Source organism: Schistocerca nitens, chromosome 2 (assembly GCF_023898315.1).
Source record: "Schistocerca nitens isolate TAMUIC-IGC-003100 chromosome 2, iqSchNite1.1, whole genome shotgun sequence".
NCBI lineage: Eukaryota > Metazoa > Arthropoda > Insecta > Orthoptera > Acrididae > Schistocerca > Schistocerca nitens.
The window spans coordinates 628,854,740-628,882,423 of NC_064615.1; the positions used below are offsets into that span (position 1 = coordinate 628,854,740).

Below are 27,684 nucleotides of genomic sequence, written 5' to 3' on the forward strand. Positions count from 1 at the left end.
ATTCGTGTTTCTTAGTAAATTTAACAGAACTGAAAGGATTAACATAAAACTGTATTATAATTGAAATTTGCAAGGAACTTACATGCTTTTAGCTGAATGAGCTGTACTACATAAAATAAAAAATATGTAAAGAACTAAAAATATAGTGATTCAAAATAGTTCAACACGAAAACTGAAACTACGAAGAAGAGAAATGGAGTATTTAATTTTAAGAGTCAGCTTTGGGTTCGTTGATGCTCCTTTGACATTAGAGAGCCCTTTGAGAGGTGGGTGAGCGCTGCTTGGCGCTACTGGCCGCCCGCCGCCCACCTCCTGAGGACCCTCTTGGCCACCTTGCCGCTGGCCGTGTGCGGCAGCTCCCTCACGATCCTCACGCCGCCTCGCAGCTTCTTGTGGTCCGCCACCTTATCTGCAGAAACAAGTTCACAATTGCCAAGGCACCAGAACTTGAATGCACAACTTAAAAAGATATTTATAGAACATTCAGTGGGTTCTTGTAGGAACATGGACATATTAACAGCTTGAATACGAAGTATTAGTGTTCCACAATAATATTTATTTAATAGTTCGCTATGAACCGGCTTTCAGCTTTTTAGGCCATCGTCAGATTACGCTATAGTAAACAGATAGTCCACGCAACTTCAGTGAGAATTCATAGCTGTGCAAACATTGAAAGATACATGATATTTTATGACTAAATCGATACAAAATATAGGCATAATATATTTCCTGAAGAGACTCTTAACAAATGAATCTTATATTACAGCATATTCAGATATTAAAACTATCTGAATTAATAAGGCAAAGATGTTCTTCAAGTGAATAATAGCACTGGCTACTATCTCATATTGACAAACTGGTGAATGTGTCGAACAGGTCGAATAAAGGGAGGAGGATAAAGAAGACTACGGAATTACCGCTATAACAAGCTTATAATGTAATGGTAAGATAAATAATAAGTGGCTGCTACTTTAACAAGGGTGAGTAATGCAATTGTGTTTGTTCACTCAGAATCAGGTCAGGATTCTTCGATTGGTGTTTATTAACAGCCAGAATTTCGAGTAATGTTACTTTTCTGCCTGTAGTTCCTATGTAGAGACCACCACATTTCACATCATATGAATGACATTGATTCAGAGGATGTTCAACAAAGGTGGAATTTTTCCTTTTCAGTCACCAATTCCTTTAATGCTCAGTCAGTCTAGTAGTTATAGTCCTGCCTGATTGACCTACATGTATTTTGCCACACGGATAACAGGAAATTCTATAAGTTCCACTCTTTTCTAAAGGAGAAATCTTATCTTTACTGTTGAACAGAAGGTGAGCAATAGTATTCCTAGCGTAAAAAGCTGGAGTATATTTCCTGGATTTTAGTTTCGTGGCAAGAAACTGTCAAGTTTTACCCACATATAGCGTGAGAGCTCATTTGTTATCAGTGTAGTTTTGTGCTGTCTTAGGGGGATGAAGGAGTGCTGTTATCCTCGGTCTATTCTTTTTGCAGAGTATGTTGTCACTTAGTGTACGCTATAACCATTGACGTATGCTATTTCTTTAATTATTATCAATTCATTTTCAAAATCTGCTTTGGTTTGTGGTATAGGTATTAGGCGGTGCACCACAGTGTGGAAGGCTGCATGTCTGTGTGCTATGGGACGCTGAGAACTGGTTGTTATTGCTGTGTCTGTTGAGGTTACTTTGCTGTATATCTTAAATAAATATTGTTGCTTCCTGATGTCAAAGGTGAAACTAAATTTTGTTAGAGCCTCCTCCCAACTCCATTATAAACTTGATTTTACTGTGGTCTGAATTCCATTGTTGAAGAAATTTATTTACTCTGTTATTCTATTACTCATCTATTACTCACTCGTAGAATATTTTTGGCTTATACTTTCAGATAATTGTAATATTTGTATATACTGTAATGTAAGATTTATTTGTTCAGGGTCTCTTTAGGTATTACATTGCACCCGTATTTTGTATCGCTATAGTCATAAAATGTCACACATCATTGTAGAGCAATCTTTGTACAGCTACGAAATCTCACTGAAGTTTTGTGGACTATCCGTTTAGTAGTATTAAGTTACCTGACAATGTTCTAAGAAGTCGAAAGCCAGTTGATAACGAACTATTAAATAAATATTATTGTGGAATATTAATACTTTGCATTCAAGTTGTTAATTAAATGATATTTACCGTATTTATGCGTGAAAAACTACCTGAACTCAAACATCGCCATCGCCATGTACGGAGTGATAATCAAGGTTTTCGTATTTTTCTTCACTGTCTTGTTTGCTGCACAAATTGGCAAGTCATGTCATTTCTAAACTCGCGGTTTTTTACAGACGTACACCAACAAGCCTGAAGTGGAATAAAAGCATTCCAGGATAAGAATATTTGAAGCTACTTTAAATTGTCCCAGACATAGTTTTGAAGAAAATCAGTTACTGCCAGAATTATAATTCCTGGGACCAAAATGTTTTGACAAAAGAACCTTCGGTCTCATGTTTACAAAGCGGAGATATCGATACACGCATTTCGTAACGGCACGAAGAAAGGCTCTCACTCTGCCTTTTATGTGTTTACCGGTGGCAACATTGAAGACAATTGTCTCGCGTGTTTCGTATCTCTTAGGCAACGAAAAACTGGATGTGTATTTTTTCTGTTTGTGGTGGGTTGTTGTTGAGTGACAAACTATTGCTTACAATGGTAGAAAGTGATATAATGTCCAAAAAGAGAGTATGAACTGCATCTCGCAAGAAGAAAACTGAGAAAGATCGTGCAAGAGTGAAGAGTGACTCGTGTATGAATTCCTGCGACCGGGTCCTTGGTCTTACAAAACACAGGTAAAGAATCGTTACCAAATCAATAGAATTCATCAATTATCAGAGATTTTTGTAAACTGCAGACAAAAACCGACGAATTGCACATATCGGATGCTTTTAATTTTAAACTTTTCTAGATAATGTTCCAAAAAAGACTTCTTTCGGAAGAAACTACTAAGAGAAGCGTTTCTTGAGATCGGAAAAATAAAATTTAACGTTAGCAGCTAACGGGTGTCAGATAAGTAAGGACGAATTTGAATTTTGCGCCATTTTGTCATATGACGGTTGGCAGTAATGGTTTTTTCATGTTTGTTATCTGCGACCCTTCCCATTAGTAGCTTGATACCTTTTGTATAGTGAGCATCGTTATTTGATGCTTATTTTTGCCGTGGAACAGGTGACAACGGAGCAACGCTTCGAAGTGACACGAAGTTTTTACAAAAGCAGTGAAGTCCCACGACAACCGTTAGTGAATTGCGTGCGACACACTGACATAATGCTGCTCCAACCGAATCAGTTCGGAAGTTGATCCAGAGGTCTGAGACCACGGGTTCTGCCTCAAACGTTAAGAAAACAGGACGACCGCTTTCTGTTCGAACACAAGAAAACATTGCTGTCGTGCGCAACAATGTGTTCGTAAGCTCCAGAAAATCTGTTCGCCAACGAGCTCACCAAGTTCACTGCGTGAAATCCTTTCAAAAATCTGAAAATGCATGCGTTCAAGATTCAGCTTACACAAGAGATGAAGCCTGCAGATCATTCAAAGAGACATCGATTTACTCGGTGGAACTTGGCTCGACGAGCAGAGAACGAGAACTTCACAAAAAGAATAATTTTCTCGGATGAGGCGCACTGCCATCAGAGTGGGTACGTGAATAAGAAAAACTGCAGAATGTGGGGCAGCGAAAATCCGCAAGTGACTCTGGAAGATGAGATGCATTCATAACGCAAGATTGCGTCGTGTTGCTTCTGGGCAGGAGAGGAGATCGGCCCGCATAATTTTTGAAAATTATAAGGGACCTGCCGTCACTGCGAACGGCGACCGTTACCAAACATGTTTCGGATTGGTTTTTTTTTCTCTCTCTTATTGATGAAAATTATTTTTGGTTTCAACAAAATGGTACAACTTGTTTCGCATCCCATGAAACGATTATTCAGTTGAATGAAAAGTTTTCTCAAAAAATTTTCTCTCTGCATGGCAACCATGAATGGCCTGCGATCTTACGCCTTGTGCCTTTTTTTTTGGGGGGGGGGGGGGGGGATTATGAAATCAAAACTGTTCGTGAAGAAACCACAAAATTAATACACTAATTGAAGGATGAAATTAAAAAAAGCTGTTATCGGCATCCCAGCCGATGTTGGTGAAAACGTCATCGAGAACGTCAATGAACGCATTGCTCGTTGCCGCGCGGCCTTCGCCTTGGGTGGTCCTATGGAGGATATAATTTTCCAATGGTTCAGTGGCTCTAAGCACTATGGGACTTAACATCTGAGGTCATCTGTCCCCTAGACTTAGAACTACTTAAACCTAACTAACCTAAGCACATCACACACATCCATGCCCAAGGCAGGATTCGAACCTGCGAGTGTAGCAGCAGCGCGGTTACGGACTGAAGCGCCTAGAACCGCTCGACCACGGCGGCTGGCTATAATTTTTCAAACAAAATTGGAAGAAATTACTCAATGTGTCCGTAAAAAAAACATTACATTTTCAGTTAATTTTGGATGTTCTATAGCACTTTAATACTCATCCCTACTTCCCGGACACCCTCTCTAAGCTTTCCATCCATATGCCATCGCCAAGTTTCTTGGTTGGTTTGTCCCGAAGGATGATATGCTCAATCATAATTTACGAGCAGCTCAACCAGGAGGACCTGCTCCCAGTCTACCCACCAGTTTAGCATATGTAGTAGGATGTGTCCCCGTAAAATCTGCCAAGTTGAGTGATGTAGCGAAACAGCTTAGCTACAGGCCAGAAGAGTATAAACAGTTTTATAATAAACTTTGCGCTTGGGTAGTGGTCAAACTGCTGGTGTGTTTCCACAAAAGCTCAAATGGATTGCAGTTGACAGGTTCGGTAACTAGGAAATTTAAATATCACGAAAATAACTGGGTGGAGTTACTGCTAATGTTATATGACAAAGTCTCTATTTAACTGAAATACGTGAAACCACGCGGCATTGTAAATCTTTTCTTACTAATGGTCAATGTGCGTGGTTGGCCACTTCTCGAACTCAATGTTTCTTCTGCGTCTTCTGATGGAAATATATGGTAAGAATTAACAAATTGCATCAAAATATACCATGCAGAAAAGACGTGAGACCATCGGCCTTAGTTCATCACCCACATTAGGCTAACGTTTTATATCAAGTTATGTTACGTAATAATTTTAAGCACACTGCCTATCATAATATTTTATAAGGTTTTTTTTTTAATTTAAAAGACAATCTAAAGGAATTAAACTTATTTTTTCACTTTTCTTTAAAGTCGCTTAACTGTACTGAGGCCGTTTGAATTTGGACGGATTCATTTTCAAATCTGGAATTCACCTGGTAAACAAAAGTAACTTCTCGATTTGGAGGTAATAAGGACGACGTTCTCTGTTTCCCCAAACAAAAATTTAAAAAATGTTTGCCTCTGTATGTACGCTAGCTACGTGTATGTGTGTGACTGATAATTAACATTTTTATTATTTTTTTTTATTTTCTTGCCCTATGGGGTGAGAGGGTGGCAACACCCTTGCCGCAGTGGTTACGCCGGTTCCCGTGAGGTCACCGAAGTTAAGCGCTGCCGGGCGTGGTCGGCACTTGGATGGGTGACCATCCAGGCCGCCATGCGCTGTTGCCATTTTTCGGGGCGCACTCAGCCTCGTGATGCCAATTGAGGAGCTACTCGACCGAATAGTAGCGGCTTCGGTCAAGAATACCATCATAACGACCGGGAGAGCGGTGTGCTGACCACACGCCCCTCCTGTCCGCATCCTCACCTGAGGATGACTCGGCGGTCGGATGGTCCCGGTAGGCCACTCGTGGCCTGAAGACGGAGTGTTTGTTTTACGGGGTGAGAGGAGATAGAAAGTAATCTTTGGGATAGCATTATCATTTCCAGCATTTGCCTTATGGCCAAGGGAAACCTCCCGAAAACCTTCAGTGAGACTGTATCTTCTTGTACTCTATTTCTGAAAGAATGTTGTCCACCGTCTCAGGCATAAATAAAAAATATTTGAGAGAAGAAGTGTTATGTTCCTGACATATATCACCATTCATTTCAATCTCTATGTAGACCAAGCTTATTCAAGCAATGATTAGTGTGGACTCAGGGACTTTTCAGCCAAATACCAGACCGAGGGGGACCCAACTGATTACATTTGGGAGGCGGGTTGCAGTTTTGACATTTTCCTGGTAACCAAAGGAAATCTCCCTACAAACGCGAACGGAACCGAAGCATGGAAACTATTCCGGCGTGATTGTGCACTCAATTTTACTTGAAGATGGCGGCCAGATGGTCCGCCGAAATATCGTCGTCAGGACGATGGAACCCGGCTGCAAACCCGTGAAAATCATCGAGTAAGACATTCTCGGTTATCGATGATTTTTCACCCAAAGTTGCAGGGAGAGAGATGTTTGGACGAAGTATAAAGTACCATGAAGCGGGCAAAACATTCTTGGTTATCGATGATTGTTCACCCAAAGTTACAGGGAGAGAGATGTTTGAACGAAGTATTAAGTACCAGCTATATGCTGTTATTATCTGTGAACAATCTAGTTATGGTCAGTATAATATGATATCCCTGACAATGATGTAGCTCTTATTGAAAAGGCCATATGGTTGTCTCTCTTGAAGGTTAATGGTTTATCTATTTTCCAGTGTGCTCTATGTGTACCTTCAACTTTACTTACGATTCCTTGGCACGTAACCGGCCGATGCACAGTTCCACAGTGACCTAATTCTGTGCTGTCCTCGAATGTGCGATCTATGTGCCCCTACTCACAACTCTCTTTTTGACTCTAGACTACCTCCTACAGATTTTATGAACTACAGTTCTATCCCTTCCTTCCTATTAATACGCAGTGGCCTGTCTTACATCTCCCTGGTATCATTTGCTCTGCAGTTTCTAGCCTAGCTCCGCGGATGCGATGGTGAACCTTTCCTACTACAGTAGATTCGCAAAGAAGTGGCGCTGGATACTTGCCGTACAAGAACTGTTGGCCTCCTGCCGTCTTAGCGAGCGCCTCCTCACTGCTTATCCCATGCCTGTACCATCCTCGCCCAGTAAGGAGGCGCACTTGGTAGGAACCGCGTTCACTGTCCGTCCAGCCTTCCACATTTGGATTTTCGGTGGTTTCCCTAGACTGATTAAGGAAAATGTAGGGGTGGTGCATTTGTAAAACTGACACCGTTATTTTCGCTTCACATTATTCACAATGTTCTGGTCTTCGATCAGACAACAGTTGTTAGCTACCCTTCGTCGGCCGTAGTGGTCGAGCGGTTCTAGGCGCTTCAGTCCGGAACCGCCCAACTGTTACGGTCGCAGGTTCGAATCCTGCCTCGGGCATTGATGTGTCTGATGTCCTCAGGTTAGTTAGGTTTAATCAGTTCTAAGTTCGAGGGGACTGATGAGCTCAGATGTTAAGTCCCATAATGCTCAGAGCCATTTCAACCATTTTTGAGCTACCCTTCCTTGTACTCCTCTCACAGCACGACTGCCTCATTGCAAGACGCTAGTCCGGCTTACCATCTACCAGCCGCTGCAGCTCCTCAGCGGTGGCGGAGGCGCCGGGCCGCAGCACGACGAAGGCGGTGGGGTGCTCCTGGTCGGTGGGGTGCGGCTTCCCCACCACGGCGGCCAGCTGCACGCTGGGGTGCGACATCAGCAGGTTCTCCAGCTGCGGCGACAGCACCTGCACGAGAAACACATTATACGCTTTTAAACTTCTAAAATACAAACTTTCGTGGCCGCAAATGTCACAATTAGTAAAATGTCCGGACAACTATGCCGTGGTCGAATGGATTTCACCTTAAAACCCAACGTTTCGCCCCTATCTGCGGAGGATGTTTTTCAAGAACGATCTTAGCTTTTTTCAATGTCCGATTCGTACCCTGGCTCGACACGATCACCGCAAAATTCCGCTACCACGTGTTTCCGGGCCGTGGTGTAACATCACATGTTTCGAATACGCGAACGTGATTGGCCATTGTCGACTGCCGCGTTGCTATCACCCCATAGTGGAACACTGGTATATATCTGCTTCAGCACCGGAATCCAGAAATGCTTCAATTTAAGGCCCTCCTCCTTCCTACTGAAATTCCTGGAGTGTTTCACAATCTCTATCGCCCTCCGTATAACCTATCATAGTACCCGCCAGTGGCTGGCAGTACTTTAGTCCTATCAAAATGAATGTGTGCAAAGCATATTCAGTCAATATCCCCACTTCTGCAATTGCCCTTGTGCTCTTCTAGTCATTTTATGGTCACTTTTTTTTTTTTTTTTTTTTTTTTTTTTTTTTTTTGTAGTACCTGCGCATGCCTCCTCTTAACCACATGGAATCCTATAAATTCTTACTTCCTCCAGCGGTTGGCGAGCATCCTTATCCGATTTCAGGTCATCTTGTGTCTTCCAGGTGGGTTTGTACATTTCGGTGATCTTCTGCTTTTTCGAGGTTTTTCCTATGCGGTAGTAACGTCCTTAATGGAGGGCAGGGAAACTTTCGATGTCACCGGCGCTTTAGCATTACTATGATTTCTAGGCGGTGGTCTTAACGCTCTTTTCAAGTCAGCGAACGGATAACCATTCTTGAGCAAAGTATTGGTGAGATGTTGTACTTCTGCGTCAAGTAGCTGTAGTTCACAGATTTTACTTACTCTGTCCGCCAACATTTGTATGGCGCCTCGCTTCTGTCATGGCTTTTAAGGTGAAATCTATTAGACCGCGGCATAATAGCCCGGAACATTTTATTAATTGTTCTTTTAAATTTATTTGCCATCGATGGACGAAGACGATTCGCCGAAAGAGATCATGGACAGGGTAAGTCAATCGCTAACTACATCCGTTGACCGGCGACTATCGCAAGTCGATACCCTGGGGAACTACCAAGAGCACGAAGTAACCTGTCACAGAAAAGGAAAATGTCAGTTTCTCTTCGGGCAGCCTCCTCAAGCTCATCTCTGAATTGTCTCTGGCGAAATGTCCCTGTTCCACTGGATTCTGCCGAATTCATCATCACTGCGAGCTGCCTAGCGTGAGGTCTCTGGTGACGGAGGAGTTCAGCGACCGGACGTCAATGCCGCTATTTCAACGTTTGCAGTGTGCTAGCACAGTGTCGTGGCTTGGCACTCGAGCGACACCAAGGGAGCTTGCATTCTCAAAGCGTAGAAGTCTTATCGGTTTCTGGAATCGTAGCTGCAGGAGACATCAGTACAGAACCAAATCGTGGAAAGGTCGACTGTGGCATCCCCTCACTATTTAACACTTAAAAAAGTGTATGTGGTAGCTGCTATCCTGGAGTTCCTCCCCAGCAGAAACGCATTCTTCTACAGACTGCGACGCGGACTCAGCCGAAAATGTAATTTCACTGAATCGTTATACTCATTGTGATACATTTAGCACGAGACCAAATTGTTCGTTCACACGCATTTCGCAAGACAGTGTAAGTAGGCTCTTTAGGTTTTTATGTTGGTAACGTCAGGTAGCGCTCTGTATGAAAACCACTGGCTGTGCTGTGTGCAGTCTGTGGCTGGTTGGCATTGTTGAAATAGTCGCTATTGTAGTGTTGGGCAGTTGGCTGTTAACAGCGCGTAGCGTTGCGCAGTTGGAGGTGAGCCGCCAGCAGTGGTGGATGTGGCGAGAGAAATGGCGAAGTTTTGAGAGCGGATGATCTGGACGTGTGTCCATCAGAGACAGTAAATTTGTAAGACTGGATGTCATGAACTGATATATATATATAATGACTTTTGAACACTATTAAGGTAAATACATTGTTTGTTCTTTATCAAAATCTTTTATTTGCTAACTATGCCTATCAGTAGTTAGTGCCTTCAGTAGTTTGAATCTTTTATTTGGCTGGCAGTAGTGGCGCTCGCTGTATTGCAGTAGTTCGCGTAACGAAGATTTTTGTGAGGTAAGTGATTCATGAAAGGTATAGGTTATTGTTAGTCAGGGCCATTATTTTGTAGGGATTTTTGAAAGTCAGATTGCGTTGGGCTGAAAATATTGTGTGTCAGTTTAGTATTGATCAGAATAAGTAAAGAGCGAAATGTCTGTGCATGTTCAATTTGCTCAGCTGTTTGAAAATCAAATAACGTAATGGGTTTACAGCACAGTAATTCATAAATTTTTCTAAGGGGACGTTTCATATTTCTACCACTAGCCGAGGATACTTCACTGGATTTTTCTGATTTTTTCTTGTAGTTTGTGTAATTAGTGTAGCTATTGTTTATTGCTAGTACGTAATTATAGAAACAATTTCCTTTGTAGTTGTTTTTCATTGTTTTACAGTAAAACGGTTGTGGCATGCATGTAGATTTGCACCAAGTATTTCGCAGCTGCGCTTGCAATTAACTAGATATTATTTTCAGTGCTATGTTAATGTGTTTTCTTACTTTGCTCTTCAAATTGTGCTTTTCTGTGTTATCGTGTGAAATATTGTGACAATAATGGCGTGTGAAAAACTTAACACTAGGCTCCAAAGTAAACTGAGAAATAATAGTGACGACGAGCGTAGCTTATCAGCACCACTGTGTAATGAATTAACAGACATTCAAAGTAGTAATTTGGTAATTGTGCATAGGGAAATGGAGCGGGCGGCAAATAATGGCGTAGACAGTGGAACAAATGGTGAATAGGGAAGCATTATCGATCGATCGGTCGGCAACAGCTCGCCTCAGGATTCCGAAATGACAGGACACAATCTTGCAAATACTGTAGATTCAGGTTTTGCGTCCTCACAGTTTTCTCAAATAAGTCAAGACACATTTTCTGCTTTTCAAAATGCGAATATTGCCGGTTCAAATGCACTGCCGAGTAGTACTGAGCAACATGTTTCGGACAGTAGTGCATTGTTACTACAATTAATGCAACAAATGGGACAAAAGCTTCAAAAGTTAGACACAATGGAAAAAATCTTCTAAAGTTAGACACAATCGAACAAAATCAGAGACAAACACAGCAAAAGTTAGACACAATGGAACAAAATCTTCAAAAGTTAGACGCAATGGGACAAAATCAAAAACAGTCACAGCAACAGCTTCAAAAGTTAGGCACCACGCTTGAACAAACACGTGAAGGTTTAATTGCTGAGTTACTTAAAATCGAATCTAAATGTCAAAAAGTCTGTAATGACGTAAAAACACAAATTGGTGAGCATTTTCAACCTATTTTTTCGCGTCATGAAAATGCATTACAGAATCACGAAGCAGCCATAAAAGAACTGCAAACTATTGATCATGAAAATCACGACAACTTGCAAGTTACAATTGACTTAGTTGCATCTACTAATTCGATTAGCAACTTGCAAAAACTCAGGAAAACTTAAAGGACTCAGTAGATACGATTTCAACACAAATGGACACTCAAACTTGGTTCAGAAAAACACACTGAGGAAATCAGTTCACTATCGGAGAAAGTAGCCGAACTTTCGGATCAGTTCACTAACTTATCTACAAAGGTAGATGATGATCTGAATGACACAAGACCTGTAGCCTTCAATGACACAGAAGAATATGAACAAATTAGGAAATTCAAACAAAATCAGAATCAAATTAATATGCAACACAAAAGAGAAATCCGGGAAGTACAAGATCAGTTGGTACAAATACTACAAGAATTCCATATTTCAGAGGAGACTCGCGCTCCAACACGGGAAGAGGGACATAGAAATACGGAGCAGACACAAAATAACAACACAGGGCACTTCGGAAAATATGAAAGAAATTGGCAAGGTACACCGAATTTTGAGATGGAACCGCCGAAACGATGTAACAATGACCGATATGCGACTCGCCGACATGATGATTTTGACTTATCTGTTCCTTACTACACGTAAATTCAAAACATTTAAGAATTCTGGCAACGACATTCATCCACAAGCGTGGCTTCATCAATTCTCTCATTGTTTTCCTCCCAACTGGTCATTAGAGCACAGATTAGAATTTATGTGTGGCTATTTAGAGAATGAAACAGCTGAAAGAATGCGCTCGGTCATTCACGATTGTCACAGTGAAGGAGAATTTTATCATGCCTTCCTCTCAGCATATTGGTCTCAAGCTACACAAGACCGAGTAAAACATAGCATCATAATGATGAAACATTTCGAACAATCTGAATTTTCCAGTCTTGTGAAATACTTTGAAGACATGTTGCATAAGAATCATTACCTGTCAAACCCATACAGCCCCTCAGAACTCATCCGCATTTGCTTAATCAAATTGCCTGAATATTTACGAAATATTATTTTTGCAGGATGTTGCAAAGACGAAATTGAAGCTTTTCAGGGTCTCTTACAAGAATTCGAAATCGACACTGACAAACGCGGGACGCGAAAACAGGAACACAACAATTACAGTTCACATCCGTCACAATTCCGCGATGGCAGAAATAATAACTGGACACGACAAGGCTATTCTTACAATGTAAATCGCGACCAAAACAGACACCACCCATATGACAACCGTTGGCAGAGTAGAAACAATTACAGGGAAAGATCACCTCTCTGCAGTAATGACTATCACAGAGACAATCAGAGAAACAGACAATATGGGAACCAAAATAATTATTATCTAGGGAGAGAGAATAACTTCAGAGGCAACGCAGTTTCGATTCCGGGAGAAATTCTCCACCACATGACCGACAAAAAAGAATCTACGTAAACTACCGACAAAACGACAGACCTGAATTTCATCAGAACTGGCGGGATTCAAACAGGACAGGGCCCTCTCGACAAGGTGAATTTGTAGAAGTTAGGTCTCCTAATCCTAATAACGATGCACGCCAACAAAGAGACAGACAATGACTCGCACCACAGGCAGCTACGTGCACCGGCTGGCTCAGAGAAAAATAACATTGACGCTACCCTTGAGAAAACTTCCAGTATTCTTTACTGACGTATACTGCATGATAATTGCATTCAAGTTGAAACTCAGCATACTAGAAAGGGTAAAAGGTTTACACCATATTTCACATGTAAAACCGTTTGAGAGATAATCTGCTTTTTTTCTATAAAATTTTTCACTTCACGTTTCTAGTACTCTGTCACACTTAGAAACTGTTAACATGCAACTATGTTCTAAAGTTAACTATCCAGTCAAGAACCTAGGGAACTTATTGAGACAAGTAATTACAAATGCATTGTTATAGTGAACGGAGGACACAGTGTTATTGTGTGTTTACATTCTTGCTTGTTAGTTGCACAATTACATAACTACTATTAGGCTCACATACTTAAAACATATACTGGTACTGCTAATGAGATTTTAAAGCAACATGTTGGTTTACTTGAAAAGACATTCTTTATCTGAAGTACTTTCTGCGAGATTAAAGATGACTAAGTATTTGGTTTCTTTGGCAGCTACATGATTATATCACGACGCTACTAATGTGTGACACAATTTACATTGTTGCTTTTGTGCTGTATCTGTTTTATATCTGCACAGTTTTTCTGAATTCTTCTGGAAAGTAAAACATGTTTTAGTAGTAACTTTTGTGATGTAGCTACAATGATACAGCCTTTTCCGTAGCATAACAATACGTTACATTATAGTCCTTTCTTGATCACGGTAAGGTACGTAATAACTTCGATACATATACGCATATCATTTCACTTTTGTTTATTATGAGTTAAATACATTGACTTCTACAGAACTTTGCTTATGGACAACGATAATTACGACACTTGACACATTTTTAACCCTTAAGTAGTAACAGAGTTTATCTTACAACAAGACACCAAGTTTAGCCCTACAGTACACGTATTTGAGTGATTAATTTTGTACTTAAAACATTTAGTTTTAAAGATTTTTGAATTACAATGATACAAAGGTTTTCCGTGATACATTTCATTCGATTGCTGTAATCTGTAACACCTGAGGGTATAATTACATTAATCCTCATGAGGTACACGCCTAATTTGTGTACCATGTGTTTGGCAAGCACAAGGAGCCCTTGCTAACATGGTATTTGCTTATACAACTTTACACATCGGTACCATATTTCTCCAACACAAAATTACACAGCTATCTGATCATTTAACTAAGAGAGACAAACACTTCTTTTACTACGTCAGTGACAGATGTTTACGCAATTACACAGTTGGATAACTTAACACTTATGAAATAGTATTTTATCTGTACTTTGTGAACTGTTCATATTTTTTCGGAACCATTATGATACTATGAGAGCTTTGAATGATGTATTTGGTATGGGATCATGATTTTTAAAGCACATTTGAGGTAGGTGACATTATTGAAATGAGCAGAGTATTTTTTTTAGGTTTTGAAATTATTGCAGAAAGCTACGACGTTTTTGAGATTTGACTGAGGTGTTATGATATTATTACGACGACGATGTGTATTATGCTGATGAGGAATGTTTATGATCAATGAGCTGATGCTATATGAGGAATTTGATTATGCTATGTATTTATTATGGTGAAATATTGAAGAAGTGTCGACGAATATGTATGTGTGTAATAAAGTAAGGAATAATGGGTAGTGGTTAGCGACTCTGATTTGTGAAAAAGGATGTTGGAAACAAAGAATCGTACTTTTAAGAGTTATGAAATGTGTGTAAATGCGTGAATGTATCACAATGCCAGCGAAAATTTTTTGGACACTGTTATATTTATAGGATTTTGTTTCTACACATTTGTAATGCAAATTCTCAACCTGCGAAATTTTTTTTTATATGAGACTGTCACTGCTGTCGTAAATATTTTGGTAAGAAAGTTAAGTGACCTTTGCATAATGAGTCGTTGGCGCCCAGCTGTGCCACCTGCCTGGAGAAAAAGCCATTAGGTGGAGAAAGGAGACCATTAACCTCACTATTGACGTTCCTTTGTAGAAAGCATCGCAAATACGACACGCTCATTACTTGGAAACATATCGTACTTTGTGCTACTTACTGAAATGCTTATGAATTGATATGAAATATTCTTACATCTGCAAACCTGATTATGACAAGTGTTTTTCTACGAGAATTGAGAGAATTTCTACTAACTTATGAAATGCCGCATGACTATTGAATGATATTTTTATGCTTTGTTTTACATAGCTGCTTATTTCATTTGATATCTGGTTTCCAGCTGTGTTGCAGATTGGTTTTATAAAATAAAATTACATCCATTTGCTAATGTGAACATTTTCTGTCAACAGATCTATCAAATAATAATTTTATGATCCACATTCTTCGAGAAACGAGCACTTGGAATGGAAAAAAACAATAATAAGGGACTAATAACAGTAACTGCATACATAATTTTCTTTTCAAGTACTTGGTAATTTTTTTGTAGAATAAGTTGTGGTGCACCACTTTAATGACATACACACTAAGATGTGAATAGACGTTCCCTTATCTACATTGTTGTCTTTAGTGTACTATTTTTCTGCTTGAGCTACGTCGTATTTAGGTATAAGTTGTTGCATTTGCTGCTGGTGTTTGCCAGGCATAGTGCTACTGAATGTCACTTTGTATTACTCTGTTAAGCCAGTTTTACTACTGTTTTATTTTTCTTGTTGCTGCACATTGGCTCGTATTAGTTGTAATGTTGCATTTGCTTTGCTAATTTAGATATATTGCTGCTTGCTTTGCCAATTTCCATTTTTTTGTCAATGCTGTTTGTGTTAATTGTTTTGTGCTGCTGCATTGCCTCGTACCTTAGTATATATATCTGAGCTCAGTAGATTTAAGGTAGCTTAAGAGGGGGTAGGCTACGGGAATGAGTTGTGATGAATTGGAAGAAATACATTGAGAAGCTATAAGAAAAAGGTTTCGCCAAACAAGTAGTGTACAATGAAGAATAATTATTTTGAAAGAGGATATGAACAAAAAAGTAGGGGTGAAGGGACAACAGGTTTGGGTAGAATTTTCTTGGAAACAAATGAGGTAAGATAATGGAAAATAAATACAGAAAGCATGCTTGGATAGGATTTTTTTTCAGGAAATAAGAGGAAAGATCTATGGAATGAAGTTTTGGGTTGGATTGCAGTACCAAATGTTACACTGAAAACAAACCCTGTCCTTTCCTTTTGTGTTATTCCGCTATGTGTCTGTGTACCCTTGTGTATTTGTGTTCTTCCTGTCTGTATGTGTTTATGTGATAAGATTTATGTTGTAGAATTTTTCTAATACTAAGCTACATTCACTATGATGAGGAATACTGTTATCCTCAAATACTTGGAAAAATGTTTGGATATTATTTACTCTGTTACGTTTTCCTTTAATGATTATACGTCAAATTAATGTTTGAATATTCTCATTTATTTACTTAAATCATAATTCCTGTAACACCGATGTATATGCTTATTTCTATTCTTTTTTTAAAGTCTGTATTACTACAAATGTTATCTGTATTATGTTTTTTAATGATGTATTTTGTACCTTTGTAATGGTATTCTTATGTTGCACATTACATTTGTAATTGTATAGACACCAGTTCTTCAAATTAAGTTTCATTTTATTGCACACGTTTGTGTTTGGTCATAGTATATACACAATATGTGAGAAGTTTAAAAAAAAGGCTGTTAGTGCTCCCACATGAGTTGATAATTCCGCAAGAGACTGGTTAACATAATTGTTGGTTTTAAGGACATTTCAAAAAAAAATTGTGATTGCACAAGTGGTGGTTCATGGACTTGCTATATTATCCACAAGACTCTTCAATGGTGATTGTGCACCCGCACAGTCGCAACAGATGGCTGCTAGCCATCTCTACAAGAGCTACAGTGGGTCTGCACCTTTGATGGCCCACCAATACCATTACCTCTGCAAGAAATACTGTGGGTCTACTCTGTGATGACCTGCCTACCAATATGCTTCAAAACTTCGACTGACTCTGCTCTGGGTTTGCTCTGTTGTGGACCATTACCTGTCTGCATGTCAAGAGTCAGCATTATCTTTCTGTTGAAAGGACAACACTGCTTCTTCAGGACTGCATGGAAACCACTAATTCCGTGTGCATTTTCTTTTTCTGCTCAGACTTCGTGCATAAAATTGTAATTAATTCTGTGAAGAATGATCAAGACTGTCTTTATGGACTGTGAGAAAATTTTAGCTTTTGACCAACATTGCATCAATAAGTGTGTGCATTTGATTTCTTTGTTATTGTAATTATGAAAAAAATTTTTCAAATCTGTATTGGCCACTGCCAAACACAATTTGTAAAATTTTTTGTGGGGAGCATGGGGCCTATGTAAGTAGGCTGTTTAGGTTTTTATGTTGGTAACGTCAGGTAGCGCTCTGTATGAAAATCAGTGGCTGTGCTGTGTGCAGTCTGTGGCTGGTTGGCATTGTTGAAATAGTCACTATTGTAGTGTTGGGCAGCTGGCTGTTAACAGCGCGTAGCGTTGCGCAGTTGGAGGTGAGCCGCCAGCAGTGGTGGATGTGGGGAAGTGGGATGGCGGATTTTTGAGAGCGGATGATCTGGATGTTTGTCCATCAGAAACAATACATTTGTAAGACTGGATGTCATGAACTACTATATATATTATGACTTTTGAACACTAGTAAGGTAAATACATTGATTGTTCTCTATCAAAATCTTTCATTTGCTAACTATGCCTATCAGTAGTTAGTGCCTTCAGTAGTTTGAATCTTTTATTTGGCTGGCAGTAGTGGCGCTCGCTGTATTGCGGTAGTTCGAGTAACGAAGATTTTTGTGAGGTAAGTGATTCATGAAAGGTATAGGTTATTGTTAGTCAGGGCCATTCTTTTGTAGGGATTTTTGAAAGTCAGATTGCGTTGCGCAAAAAATATTGTGTGTCACTTCAGTATTGATCACAATAAGTAAAGAGCGAAATGTCTGTGCATGTTCAATTTGCTCAGCTGTTTGAAAATCAAATAACGTAAGGGGTTTATAGCATAGTAGCTCATAAATTTTTCTAAGGGGACGTTTCAACAGATCCCTCCCTAACGAAAGTTCTCCAAATTACCACGGCTTTTGAGATTTCACAAGTGGCACAACTAGCTTTATCATAATACAATTTGAAACGAGACTCGTCCGACTAGACAACATGTTTCCAGTCATCAATAGTCCGATATCGGTGTCGACAGGCCCAGGCGAGGCGTAAAGCTTTGTGTTGTGCAGTCATCAAGGGTACACGAGTGTGCCTTTGGCTCTGAAAGCCCATACCGATGATGTTTGTTTGAGTGGTTCGCACACTGACACTTGTTGATGGCCCAGCATTGAAATCTGCAGCAATTTCCGGAAGGGTCGCACTTCTGCCACGCTGAACGATTCTCTTCAGTCCTCTTTGGTCCTGTCCTTACAGCATTTTTTTCCGGCAGCAGCAATGTTGGAGATTTGATGTTTTATCGGATTTCTGATATTTGCGGTACACTCACGAAATGGTCGCACGGGAAAATCCCCACTTCATCACTACCTCGGAGATGCTGTGACCCATCGCTCGTGCGGCTACTGTAACACCACGTCCAAACTCACTTAAATCTTGGTAACCTGTCATTGTAGAAGCAGTAACCGATCTAACAACTGCGCCTGACACTTGTCTTATATAGGCGTCGTCGACTGCAGCACCGTATTCTGCCTATTTACGTATCTTACCATTCAGGGTCGATAGCCCCCCCCCCCCCTACAGTATTCCAAAGGTATTTATAATAACTTACAAATAATGTTCTACAATGTGTTAGTTGCATAGTCGATATTTTCGTCATAGTTAAAACAAACTAAACATCTGCGTAATTTGGAGCTTGTGTTTAAGGGACTTTCACTACCCAGGCTCAACTGTAAGTATTTAGTTAATATTCTTCTCTGGCTTCTACACAATACGTATTAACATGTTAGGAAGTTGTTTGTCAAGGAAACTCATAAACTCTGTGTTTTTGGATAATTTTTGTAAAACAAAAGCTACATAACACGAAAACTGAAATAACTATCGTCTTCAAAAACATAATGCAAAGTTTCGCAACGATCTGGTTATTGGAACTGTCTTTAATAACACTTCATACCAATGTAGATAATATTCGATCGTAGTTCAGTGCACATGCACGGCTTCAAGAGACGACTGATTCATATGATTCACGTGTTGCTATCAGAGTGCGAAAGCATTCTCTGGGGTCATGACTCATTGTATGCAGCAAGAACACTTCTGTTGCATTCCCAACGACGTACAGTGGTTTGACAAAAGTATGGAAACACCGCGAGAAAGGGATACTTCAACATAAATGCAGATGCTAGCCAAACCTGCAGGTTGCGCTGTTGCATTAGACTACGAACGGCAACTGTGCAGTGTCCTCAATAAATTGCACGTCTCAGTTGTGGTCAGAACTGTGCTCTATGTAGTGAGTGCATTATGGTGGAGTTCGGTAAACTCATATGTGAGCAAGTTGTTGGTTCTCTTATGGCGGTGCTTTTGTAACCAAGGGAGCCGTATCCCAGATTTATACTGCACACAGTAAAAGCGGAAAGCCATCATCCGCTAAATCACAACGCAGACGAACGTGTGTCGTATGATCTCTGACAGACGGCCATTGAAGAGGACATCGACGAAAAATAAGTCACTGCAGAACTGAATGTCGCACTCGCGAACCCGGTCAGTCCAGATCTACACGCCCGTAACTCGTGGTCTAGTGGATAGCGTTGCTGGTGCTGCATCTCGGGGTCCCGGGTTCGATTCCCGCCCGGGCCGGGAATTTTCTCTGACCGGGGACTGGGTTTTTGTGTTGTCTTCATCATCATTCGTGACAGTGGCTAGATTGGACTATGAAAAAAATTGGGCTCTTCGTACGGATTCTGATGACCGCGCCGTTGAGCGACACACAAAGCAAACATCATCATCATCCAGAACTACACAGATGAAACTCCATAAGCACGAAACTTCAATGCGAGCTGGAAGTCCAAAACCACTTATCAGTGATGCAAATGCCCATAAAAGGACGAAGTGGTGGTGAAGCCTCAAAACCTGGATTATGAAACAATTTGGTCGGATGAGTCTTGTTTCACACTGTTTCCAATTTCTGGCCGAGTTTACGTCCCAAAAGTGAATCATGGTGGGAGTTCCGTGACGATTTGGCCAGCCGTACTGTGACATTCCATGAGTTCCATGGTTACTCTGCAAGATCGCATTACTTCCAGGGATTAAGTGATCGTTTTGGCTTATCAGGTCCACCGCAAGGCATAATGTTCGTTTCCCAGTGGTGAAGCTATGGTCCAAGACGACAGGGTCCCTGTTCACACAGCTCACATCGTCCAGGACTTACTTTGTGAAAATGAAGATATATTATCGCTTCTTCCGTGGCTACCACAGTCAGCGGATCTCAATGTTATTAAACCTTTATAGTCTACTTTGAAGAGAAAGGTACGCGATCACTATCCACCTCCATCTTCGTTTCCTGAATGTATTACTATTTTGCATGAAGAGTGGTATAACATTCCCTCGAAAACCACGTACGACCTGTATTTATGCACTCCGAGAGGACTGGAAGCCGTTTCATTTGCCAACGGATGACCTACACCGTACTACGCATGGTACTGTGCTGTGTGGTGTTCCTGTATTTTGTCCAACCATACATCTCACCTCCTCCCCTGAAAAGTTTACGAAACTATCATTTAATTAGTCTCGAGGATGGAGTATTTAATTAGAGATGGTTTTACTGGCTCAGAAGTAGATGCCTTAATTTAATTTTTTGTGTTTGGTCTTGGTGTAGATCAACGTTTTCTACGCATAATTTGAGGTGCCTTTGGTACATTTGGGCATTCTGCTCCCAGTGTTACACCAAAAAAAAAAAAAAGACTGTGTAAGGTATAGCGCACAGTCGATATCATGGTGGTCAGAATAAAGGCACAGCCTCAGTCTAGATAAGGATGATGGACGGAATTGGAAGTTCTCTTCCTGAAACAATCATATAGGCATTTGTGTAATTCGAATTCTTTGTTGAGTTTTTTGCTATAAGGAACGCTTTATCTCTCCAATCGCTCGATACAGATGAATTCTTATGGTGTTTTACTCCGGTTATTTTTGTGACAGTACTTATTTGGGAATATTTGCGTATCTGTACAAATTTGTGTAACACGGCTAGTAAGCAGCCAGGTGACACGGTGGTAATATATTCAACTCATATTCGGAAATACGGCCGCTCAAATTCCTGCATAATCATCAAGATATAAATTTTCCACAGTTTTCCTAAATAATGCAAGGATAATACCAGGATGATTCCTTTGAATGGACCCAGCCGACTAGCTTCCCCATCTTTCTCCGAGCAGTGTTTGTCTTCTGTCTCTTATGATCCCATCGTCGACAGGACATTGAACCCTAACATTCCTTCCTTCCTTCCTTCTTCCATGCAAATACAGAAGTCTCGATTCTAGAACGCATCTAGGTAGGTACAGCAATCTACGGTGAGATGAAGCCACATCAGGGACAGATTCTATTGCCTCCGAAACGCGAGCTCCATTTGCGCTAACCCTCATAAGTAAACCTATTCTTCCTGTATTAGGCGCGGTTCATACTGAGGCGATAACGATATGCGATACTATACGCTATGCAACTCGCGGTGCGACGCAGCGACGCATAAGCAACGTGCACCGCCGGAGCGCAGAGAAACGTAACTGATGCGCTTTAACTGGTCCACGCTGCGACAACAGCGATACGACACCGACACGTATCTATGTCGTAAGGCCGGCACAGTACGAAGTGTTCGTCGCTCCACGCTACTTGTGTCCTATGATACACAGCGAGGGACATTCGAGTCATCCTGTGTGCCCCAAAAAATTGTTTTATGTAAATGAAGCAAAGCTACATCCGTCTATGTAATTAGTTTCTCAGTGAAACTTTTACTTTTCGCATAAAAATTAGAAACCATTGTTATGGGATTCGCGCGCGTTCTCCGCTATGCAGTCTTTTTCATTCGATTTTGTGGAAACTATTTGGTAAAAACAATTTCTCCGCATTTATAGTCTAATATCTCAGTTTGATAAGGAACTGATTTCCTTTTAGTTATTGCCCATAGTTACTGTGATACTTTGCAAATAAATAAATCAAGAGGAATATTTTGAAGAGCCTGCAGTGATGAATGTAGTCGCTGGCCAGTTTCCGTTTGGTTCATTTTAAGGCACACAGTGCTGCATACGGGATATGACCAACACAGTGAAACTGTTTGCAACGGCAGAAGCACAGCGATACCTCTTTACATTCTCGAGAAAATACTTGAGATATATTGAAAGTTGGCTATGAAGCGAATAGCACCTACTCGCCCCACGCGAGGCTACTGCTGCAAGCTATGGGCTGTTAAGCGGAGTGCGGAGCAGCCTCGTGTCTCTCTTTTCCATATGCTAGCAATACAAGCTGGAGCTGGAAATGAAAAACATACTAAAATTAAAACACACCAGGCGTCATCAGCCTATAATGCTGAGTGCATGTTTTTCAGCCTATGTTCCCTTACTTCAGGAAACTTTGTGGAAGGCATAATCGAGATCTGGCAGCTAAATTCCTGTCACTTCAGAATGAGTAGCAGGAGGAAGCCGATAAGGGCTTCTTCCATGTCTTCAAATACGTTGCCTACCCCAGCACAGTACACCATCCTCTCCTACACCATCTATGGTGTCCAAACTCACTTCAGATCCAGCCGTTTTCCTTCTGAGTTCTCCCTAGCTGAATTTTACACTACTTTGCGAAACTGAAAAGCTCTAGAAACACTATCCTGGGTTATTTAATTTGTAACCATGAAATAGACTTTCCATGGTGATATTTTAAAGCCATTCACACACATTCGCCATCTTATTGTGATTAGTAGCGCCTCAGCAGGTGACTTAGTAAGTCAGAAGTTACGTTCTACTAATTGAAACTAAAGTTGAAATTGACTCAAAGAATTCTGTAGAATTTGTGGAATTTGTCGTGTTGAGAGACCTCTTGAGAAACCACAGCCGAACCATATTTCATATTTATAGCACTGTAAGGGTGCATCCAGTATTTGCTATTCTTCATCACTTTCTTGACATTTAAGTAATAATAAGTCACAATAACGTCCTTTTCAGAAGGGGTCATGATTCCAATTGAAACATAAACGTGATTCGTTCTTTCTTGTTCGTTGTTGTATGGCGAGTCGCATCGCGTATCTTATCGCATCGCGTATCGAATCATCCTAGTGTAAATACAAGTGTCGCACGAATAAGCGTCGCATTGCGCAGCTGTTATTGCAACATGTTGTACCTCATATTGTATCGTCTACGTGTCTATCTCTACATACAGTGCAACAGACCCGACGGGCAAAGAAGCACTGAGCAGTATACAAATAAAATCTGAGGACAAGGAGGTGAGGGGATATTTCACTGTGTGGTCGGCATGGAGAAACATGAGTCGATTGAAGCGTATTTGTTACAAACGTATCCCGTGTAAGTATTCTCTGTCCATTACGGTTACAAAGGTGGAGTGTATTAATTACTCTGTAACGTACTTCTGCAGACCATTGCTTCGCTAGATCAAAACCTTCACCAAACAGTCCTGATTAGTTTCTGAAACAAAATGAGTGATGCTCGAGGGCGGACGAGGCATTTACACCGTCGCCACCACAGACGCCGACGCCAGCCTCTCAACGACCGCCGACGCGCGGCCGCGGGCGCGGACCGCGGAGAGAACGCCTCGCGGAGGAAGGGGATTTAGGACGGCCGCCCGTCCTCAGGAGCATGGTTCGTCAGCGCACCTGACGATGGAGACATGTCTGATCGCCGAAATATTGTGCCCGTTGGACACTATGGACCGGCAGTACACCCGTGAACTGTTCGAGCAAGAAATACGCCAGGAGCAACTGAATCACAAAATGAGTGATCTTCGGAATCGCGTGGAAATCCAGCAAATCCTAAATGTGAATGCTTGGATGGGCATTTGACTCCTGCTCTGATGCGCTGTTAGGAAGATTCCTATGGCGTAACATGTGAGCAGTGCGTCGGTACTCACGTGGTGTCCCCTGAACTTGACGAGCTGCTTGACGCGGTCCACGACGTAGAAGTAGCCGTCGCGGTCGTAGCGCACGACGTCTCCCGTGTGGAACCAGCCTTCTTTGTCCCAGGCAGCGGCAGTCGCCTCCGGGTTGTTCCAGTAGCCCAGCGCCGCCGTGGGGGACTTCACCCACAGCTCGCCCTCCTGCTCGACACCCACTGGCTCCTGCGTCTCCAGGTCCACCACCTGGAGAAATAGCAGCAAGCCTCTTTCAAGTGCGAGCCACCGTTAGTCACGGGATCTAATTTCATGGGGAACTTAGGGTGTTATTAACGTCGGTTACTTTTATAGAGTTATATCCTAGCCAGTAATGCCAACCGAGCCCGCTGCGAAAAGGGTGGGCAGCATCAAAGTCCGGACGCCGTCCGCATAAGCAGCGCCAGCGATACAGGAAATCGCCGCAAGTCTGCGCGCGCCACCGCTGGCTTCTGGCTTCTTAAGCGCTGGAGTCGCGAGCGCTAGGACAGTTCTGGATTCGCCGCTCAGTTGTATACTCGCCACCGAATTGTGTACCTGCTAGTCAGTTGTGTGTTCATCGCAGCAGAGTTGTTGTTTGTCGTCAGCCGACGCTGACCTAGCCGCACCGACTCGAACTAGACAGATTTCTGTAGACCATGTTCACCACTGTGTTCTGTATCGTCGTTAATAAAGATAAGTACCGACTTTCATTTAATCCGAGTGTTTGGGGTTTCATCATTCTGTTCACTGTTCCAGCGGACCGGTCGGCCCGCTATTAAAAGTGTGGCGGTGACTTCGTAAGCCGTTTCTACAGCGAATTGTTTGTCGCTACGAAGGCCGCCACAAAACTGGCGACGAGGACTTCCGAACTCGTGTGCAGGGCTGGTTCAACTTGTTTCTAGAGATAGAATTTTGGGGGCTGGTTTAATTTGTGTTCACTATGTCTGCCGAATTACAACAGTTGATCTTGTTACAGAGTCAGCAAATACAAAGTCTGGTGGAAGCAATCGCCAAACAAGCGGCTCATCCACCACCACACAAGGAACAAGCACAGGCAGCACCGCCTTTTCGTGCTTTTGAGGCATCACGAGAAGAATGGCAAGAATATTTCGCGCAGTTGCAGGCGCACATGTCAGTCTACAAAATCACAGGTAATGAGCGGCAGCTTTATTTAATTTCCACTGCAGGCGTGGAAGTCTATAGACTACTTTGTAAGTTGTTCCCGGAATCCAAGCCAGAAGCTTTAGACTATGACGTTGTTGTTACCAAGCTTGCTGAGTATTTCGAGTCGCGAGTTCATGTGGCAGCGGCCAGATTCAAGTTCTTCAGATTAAAGAAACTGCCACATCAATCTAATAAACAGTGGTTAACAGATTTACGGGGCCTCACCCGTCAGTGCCGATTTAATTGTGTGTGTGGAGCTTCCCACAGTGATGTCATGTTACGAGACGCTATTACTCAAAACATTGCAGATTCTCGTATTCGTGCTGCTATCTTAATGTTGCCTGACCCGTCATTAGAGACTGTGATGAACATTATTGAAGCCCAAGATACTTTTGACTACGCTGAGTGTGAGTTAGATCAGCCATGTATTTCTCAAATTGCCTGTGCTAAGCAAGTTATGTCACGCCCGCGGCCCCACCGGCAGAGTCAGACTGTAAACACTAGCCGGCCGCGTCATGTTAAACACGTTCGTCAGCCGCGTGTGCAAAATGATAGACTTAAGTCTTGCCCTAAGTGTGTTCTTGCTCATCCTCGTGAACGTTGCCCGTTACGAAACGCGGTTTGTCACTTTTGTCAAAGGAAAGGACACATCCAGACTGTTTGTTTGCGTAAACGCAAGAACAATTCTAGTGCTGCCCAGCCCATGAATATTCATGTTCTTCAAAGCCAGCCCGCCCAGAAGGTCGCGTTTAAAGACTCTTCCACGGTTCGTGTGGGTAATACACTTGTTCGCAATAAGCCACCCACCCAGCCCTCGGCTATGCGACCCAAGCGTAATTCAAACGCTGTAAAAAGTAATGTACAGACTGCAAGAGAAGCGGGAGTTGTTGTTCCACCCGCCCAACCCACGGGTTGTCGTAAGCAGCGAACACGCGCTGACCGCGCTGATTTTGTGTCTTCCGCCTCCGCTGCACCGATCCACAGACAGTGTAATAAACTATTTGTGAAGCTACGCATCCAGGATAAGACCTTCAATTTTCAATTAGACACTGGTGCGTCTGTGACTCTCATAAATAGTGCTACGTATGCGGCTATCGGCCGCCCTAAACTTTCAGCGGCAAAACATTCGTTGGCTACTTATAGTGGCGAACACATTCCTGTGTTAGGTGTATGTAGCGTGCTAGCCACATTCCGGGGCAACACAAAAACAGTTTCATTCACAGTGCTCCGCGCTACAGACAGTGTCAACATTTTCGGATTAGACTGTTTTGACTTGTTTGGCCTGTCTATCCAAGACAATGTGTTGCAACTTAATTCTGTTGTTGTTCCTCAAGACAGCGTAACCGATTTGTGTAAACGATACAGTGACATATTTAAAGACGAACTCGGTTGTGCTGCGAACTTTGCCGCTCATATTACGTTAAAAGAAAATGCTCAGCCTCGATTTTTTCGTGCTCGTCCAGTGCCTCACGCCCTCCGGGCATCTGTAGAAGATGAACTTCGTCGTTGGCAAAACAACGGTGTTATTCAACCCGTTTCAGCGAGCCAGTGGGCTTCTCCCTTAGTTATTATAAAGAAACCGTCTGGCAAGTTACGTTTGTATGCTGATTTTAAGTCGACAGTTAATCCTCAGACTGTCATTGATTCTTTTCCTTTACCTAGACCGGACGAGCTGATGGATAAGTTAGGGGAAGCTCGCTTCTTTTCCAAAATTGATCTCCGTGAAGCATATTTGCAATTGCCCCTCGACGAGCAATCACAACAGTATTTTGTCATAAACACGTCGTTGGGGTTGTTCCGTTTTCTGCGTTTGCCTTTTGGTTGTGCGTCAGCTCCAGCTGTTTTTCAGCGTTTTTTGTCACAACTTCTGGCTAATGTGCCATCGTGTTGCAACTATTTAGACGATATTGTTGTGTCCGGTCGGACGCCTGCTGAACATTTCCGTAATTTGGAGTGTTTGTTTACAGTGTTGTCTCAGGCAGGCCTACGTTGCAACATCGATAAATGTTCATTTTTCCTTACGGAGATGGAGTATCTGGGACATGTTATTAATGCTCAAGGCATTCATCCCTCCCAGTCACATTTAGCAGCTATTCGTGATTTGCCCGCCCCTCGCAATCTGAATGAATTGCAAGCAGTTCTTGGCAAATTGACATATTATATTAGGTTTATACCTAATGCATCACAGATTGCTGCACCGTTGCATCGTCTCCGCCGTAAGAATGTTCCGTTTGTGTGGTCACCTGATTGCCAATCAGCCTTTCAGCAGCTAAAAGAGGCTTTATTGAATGATCGTTGTCTGGTCCATTACGACCCTAACAAGCCTCTGGTGTTAGCTTGTGATGCCTCTTCTTTCGGCCTCGGTGCTGTGTTGTCTCACCGAGTCGGTAACACCGAACGTCCTATTGCGTTCGCATCTAAATTGCTAAACAAAGCTCAGTGTAATTATAGCCAATTGGACAAGGAAGCGTTGGCTATTGTGTTCGGTGTCACAAAATTCCATCACTACCTCTATGGTAGACCATTCTATTTAGTAACAGATCACAAGCCCCTGACGTCACTGTTTCATCCGTCTAAACCAGTT

The 27,684-nt window shown here is 41.9% G+C and overlaps 1 protein-coding gene across 1 annotated transcript in view; it reads right to left on the reverse strand.

Moving 5' to 3' along the window:
- Positions 1-102: 102 nt before the first annotated feature.
- The window catches only part of LOC126235212 (luciferin 4-monooxygenase-like), a 123,697-nt gene continuing 96,115 nt past the window's right edge, over positions 103-27,684 (reverse strand). Inside the window, exons 8-10 of the mRNA XM_049943943.1 lie at positions 23,937-24,164; positions 7,558-7,723; positions 103-409 (exon numbers count right to left, since the gene is read on the reverse strand). Of these exons, the coding sequence (XP_049799900.1) occupies positions 288-409; positions 7,558-7,723; positions 23,937-24,164 (516 nt within the window). The 3' untranslated portion in view covers positions 103-287. The remainder of the gene's footprint in view (positions 410-7,557; positions 7,724-23,936; positions 24,165-27,684) is intronic.